This window comes from Limulus polyphemus, unplaced genomic scaffold, assembly GCF_000517525.1.
Source record: "Limulus polyphemus unplaced genomic scaffold, Limulus_polyphemus-2.1.2 Scaffold7957, whole genome shotgun sequence".
Lineage (NCBI taxonomy): Eukaryota > Metazoa > Arthropoda > Merostomata > Xiphosura > Limulidae > Limulus > Limulus polyphemus.
This window is the reverse complement of record NW_013673567.1, coordinates 30,829-36,013: the sequence shown is the minus strand read 5'-3', so window position 1 is coordinate 36,013 and position 5,185 is coordinate 30,829. Positions and strand designations below refer to the sequence as shown.

Genomic DNA, 5,185 nt, shown 5'->3' with positions numbered 1-5,185 from the left:
AAGGGTATACCCCGACACGTTGTATACAAAACTTATGTAGAACAAGAATTTCTTATGCAAAATGATTAATTTAAAAAGTCACATCTAGTTTTCGTTTACGGAGAAAACTTATAACAGTTAAAAAAGGAAGTGAAGGTCCGAATACATGAACTTTGCGCATGTGTATGAAAAACTAATTTTAGATTATGCGTATTTTTAATTTAAGTGCAACTGAAGCTGTAGCGTGCGCCACTAATTTCAGAACGTCATATCTAAGCTGTATTTGCTGAAACCTGGACAACCTATTTTAGGGCTGGGATGGAAGCTAAGGATCAAAATTAGGCTTAAGTCTATACTAGATAACATAATAAAATACATTGATCTCCGCATGTATGATTTACGTTGTGTGGTCAGTATGTATAATTGGTTGAAATGTGGTCAGCATGTATCCATTGAGGTGTAGTCAGCATGTATTTGTTGAAGTGTAGTCACCATATCTGTTGAAGGGTGGTCAGCATGTATCTGTTGAAGGGTGGGCAGAATGTCATTGTTGATGTGTGGTCAGCATGTATCCATTGAGGTGTAGTCAGCATGTATCCGTTGAGATGTGGTCAGCATGTATTTGTTGAAGTGTAGTCAGCATATCTGTTGAAGGGTGGGCAGAATGTCATTGTTGATGTGTGGTCAGCATGTATCTGTTGAGGTATGGTCAGCATGTATCTGTTGAGGTATGGTCAGCATGTATCTGTTGAGGTGTGATCAGCATGTCACTACTGAGATGTAGTCGGCATGTATCTGTTGAGATGTGGTCAGCATGTATTTGTTGAAGTGTAGTCACCATATCTGTTGAAGGGTGGTCAGCATGTATCTGTTGAGATGTGATCAGCATGTCACTACTGAGATGTAGTCGGCATGTATCTGTTGAGATGTGGTCAGCATGTATTTGTTGAAGTGTAGTCACCATATCTGTTGAAGGGTGGTCAGCATGTATCTGTTGAGATGTGGGCAGAATGTCATTGTTGATGTGTAGTTGGCATGTATCTGTTGAGATGTGGGCAGAATGTCATTGTTGATGTGTGGTTGGCATGTATCTGTTGGAGGTATTATTATTATGTACCTCAAGATGTCTTTATTAATACACATCTTGTTTTGATGGCATTATTATCATCTTGAATTCCAGTGTATTTTGTTCTTCACACATTGCATGTTTATTTTTCATTGTGGTCTAACATAATGTTTTTATGTAACATTGATCGGTATCATGTGGTCATCATTGTAAAATTGTCAATATCGTTTGTTACTGGTTCACATTCATTATATACTTTAATTTTTATATATTTTACCCTGACAGCTGATGCACGCAAAATAATTTCCGATAATTGCATGAAATTGTCCAATAACACCAGTCAGGTGACAGATTGTAATAAACAGAAACGTAACGATAAATCCGAAGAAAAACTTCACGTCGTAAATACCAAGATCAACCAACCAACTTGCGTAATCCGCACCCATATCTTGCCAGAAGTTTATACCAGGAGCGAAGACAAGGAGATAGAACAAAACGAAGGGGAACCAGCAGGACTAGATAACTCCGAATATCCAGCAGAGCTTGACAAACTAGAATCCTCAAGATCAGAAAATAATTCAAGTTTTGAATATCCGGCGCTAATTGTTGAGAGAAGTAGACTTGACGAAAATCCAGAAGTTCTAGAAGCTTTCGTCAGAGAAATTCCAGATATTACTTGTGAAACTGGTTCTTCAATAGCTCCTAATGAGAAGGTTGATCAGATAAGAAATCTCTTTGAAGAAATCAGCAAAATGAAAGCTAACGGATTGAAAAATTTCACAGCAAAGCCATTTGTTGTTGAAATTAAAAGCTACTCTGACAAGAAAAAAGAAGAAGAAATTAGAAGATGTTCAATAGAAAATTGCCCACAAAAGATGGTGTCTCCTCCGCCTCCTCTTTCTTTGTCAGAGAAAAACGTAAGTGGCATTTCATCAAGAAAACAATCTGGAAGTAGCAACAGCTCTTTCAGTTCCATAGAACAGCCACAAATAGATAAAATTATCCAAAAGAAGACTCATCCAGAAATTCTACGATCTTCCGGCTCGTCTCAAGGCTCTGATGGTGTTTTGCCTAGTGAAACAAAATCGCTAGATGGTGAAAAGAGTCAATGTGTAGAACATCTCAATGGCAAACACACGCCTCCATCAAACAGACCTGTTTCAAGCTACTTTGATCCGACTCAATTTAATTTTCCCGTTGGATTAGACACTAACCTCAAACCTTCAGAATTTCTAAAGACAGTTGATAAAAAACCTTTTCCGTCGAGTTTAATGACAAAGAAACATAGTGTGTCATCGAACGAAAACATTATCAAGATAAATACTGCAAAATCAAGAACTAATATCCAGACAAAAACAATAGAAGATTTTGCAAAAAACGTTGAAATTGTTGAAAAAGTCGACGTTCCATTTACCAAAAAAAACGATATTGAAGTTTCTAACCACTCTGGAAATCAAGAGAGTTGGGCTGAGGAGAAAAAGAAGAGGGACATCTTACAAGAAACCTTAGGCGCCACGAATAAGCCAGTCTTCAGCATTACAAAAGAACAGCTGCAGTCTGTTAATCTGAAGAAAACAGAAAAAGCCTCTTCCGATGGTAAGAACATTTTTAAACCTACAAAATCACAACATTAAGTACTAGTTGTGTTAAAACCAACTGATCATCCGCGTGTTAAACGAATTCTCAGTAAACTAGTTGGTATGTTGTTAAAATTATTTATTAGTAAATTAAGAATTGGGTGATTACAAACCAACAAACTATGATTAGTGAACGTTTTACAAATAAAAAATCTTCTAGTTACTAAAAAAAACATCATGCTGCGTGACTAACCCTAGTTCAGACTTATCGTTGTATTAAATATCAAGACAGCCTTTAAAGGCGAATATAAATGAAGGATGGTTAACAGACTTTGAAGTTATGAGAAATCAAAATTCAGTGTTGAGCTTATGATAAATTTAGAATTCACAAGATGCCATCAGTAATTATAATTTCGATCCAAAATGTTTTAATTCTCGATTTTAGCTTTTAAAGAAAGTGTTAAATATCAAGCTTTACTCATTTTTTTGGATGTTACTGTGTTATTTTCTAATTCCCCCAGATCCCTTTTGTGCATTTTTTTATCGCCCCTCAGTGGCACAGCAGTATGTCTGCGGACTTACAACGTGGTGGGCAGAGCACAGGTAGCCCATTGTATAGCTTTGTGCTTAATTACAAACTAGCCATACTTTATATTATTTTCTTTACCAGAATTACATTATCTTCTCCCTACTCTACTTAGTCCTGGCATGGCCAGGTGGTTAGGGTGCTCGACTCGCTATCTGAGGATCGCGAGTTCGAAACCCCGTCCCACCAAACATGCTCGCCCTTTCAGCCGTGAGGGTGTTATAACGTGACGGTCAATCCAACTATTCGTTGGTAAAGAGTAGCTCAAACGTTGGCGGTGGGTGGTGATGACTAGCTGCCTTCTCTCTAGTGTTTCACTGCTAAATAGTTCTCGTGTAGCTTTGCGCGAAATTCAAACCAAACCAAACCAATCCCTTCTCTACTTTATAGCTTGCATGTTTTCAAAGCTACGTTTTTCTTTCCTGTTCCTACCGGAAATCGAATTCATGCATTCGCTACACAACACCACCATTCCACATTGTGTTTTTATAGTTCGTCACCCGTACACAACATCAACATGTATTTAATGTTATTAATCTTGTATTTCTGTGATAGTCGAAGAAGGTTTCGTAACGGCCATCTTTGTTAGCATCGTGAGCCACACGTAAATTGCTCAACAAAGCATTCTTAACTAAAATACTATATTTCTGCAATAGACAAGTCAATTTATATATAATGTTATTGGGCACCCATTTTAAATCTAACATTTTAAAATAATTTTTAATACCACCTAATTGATGTTACAAACCCAAGTATAAAACTACTCGAAAGTCCTGACAAAGATTAATGTAAAATTTCGACGAGAGAAAGTCCCTTAAAAACAACAACATTTACTTAAATTAATCAAACATGATTTCACTTTGTTACTATGTTACTTTCTCATCACGTAGTCCTTCAGTAGAACTGCGTTTCTCAAACATTTTAAATAAATCTGTATATTCTAAACTGTTTCTCATCACGAAACTTTTCGGTAAATATCTACATTCTTGTTTCTCATCACGTAACTTTTCAGTAAATATATTCCTAACTGTTTGTCATCACGTAGCTTTTCAGTAAATATATTCCTAACTGTTTGTCATCATGTAACTTTTCTGTAAATACCTATATTTCTCACTATGTTTCTTATCACGTAACTTTTCACTAAATATCTACATTCCTAACTGTTTCTCATCACGTAAGTTTTCATTAAATATCTACATTCCTGTTTCTCATCACGTAACGTTTCAGTAAATACCTATATTTCTTATCACGTAACTTTTCAGTAAATATCTACATTCCTAACTGTTTCTCATCACGTAACTTTCATATAACTACATTCCTGTATCTCATCACGTAACTTTCATTAAATAACTACATTCCTGTATCTCATCACGTAACTTTCAGTAAATATCTATATTCCTAACTCTTTCTCATCACGTAACTTTTCAGTAAATATCTACATTCCTGTTTCTCATCACGTAGCTTTTCAGTAAATATATTCCTAACTGTTTGTCATCACGTAACTTTTCAGTAAATATCCATATTCCTAACTGTTTGTCATCACGTAACTTTTCAGCAAATATCTATATTCCTAACTGTTTGCCATCACGTAACTTTTCAGTAAATATCTATATTCCTAACTGTTTGTCACAATGTAACTTTCTGTAAATAACTATATTTCTCACTATGTTTCTTATCACGTAACTTTTCAGTAAATATCTACATTCCTAACTGTTTCTCATCATGTAACTTTTCATTAAATATCTACATTCCTGTTTCTCATCACGTAACGTTTCAGTAAATACCTATATTTCTTATCACGTAACTTTTCAGTAAATATCTACATTTCTAACTGTTTCTCATCACGTAACTTTCATTAAATATCTACATTCCTGTATCTCTTCACGTAGCTTTTCAGTAAATATATTCCTAACTGTTTGTCATCACGTAGCTTTTCAGTAAATATATTCTTAACTGTTTGTCATCATGTAACTTTCA

The 5,185-nt window shown here is 35.4% G+C and overlaps 1 protein-coding gene across 4 annotated transcripts in view; it reads left to right on the top strand.

Moving 5' to 3' along the window:
* Positions 1-1,317: 1,317 nt before the first annotated feature.
* The window catches only part of LOC111089940, an 18,911-nt gene continuing 15,043 nt past the window's right edge, over positions 1,318-5,185 (top strand). For all 4 annotated transcript variants that reach the window (XM_022379235.1, XM_022379234.1, XM_022403242.1 and 1 more), the window contains exon 1: positions 1,318-2,641. In XM_022379235.1, coding sequence (XP_022234943.1) covers positions 1,363-2,641 — 1,279 coding nt within the window. In that variant the 5' untranslated portion in view covers positions 1,318-1,362. The remainder of the gene's footprint in view (positions 2,642-5,185) is intronic.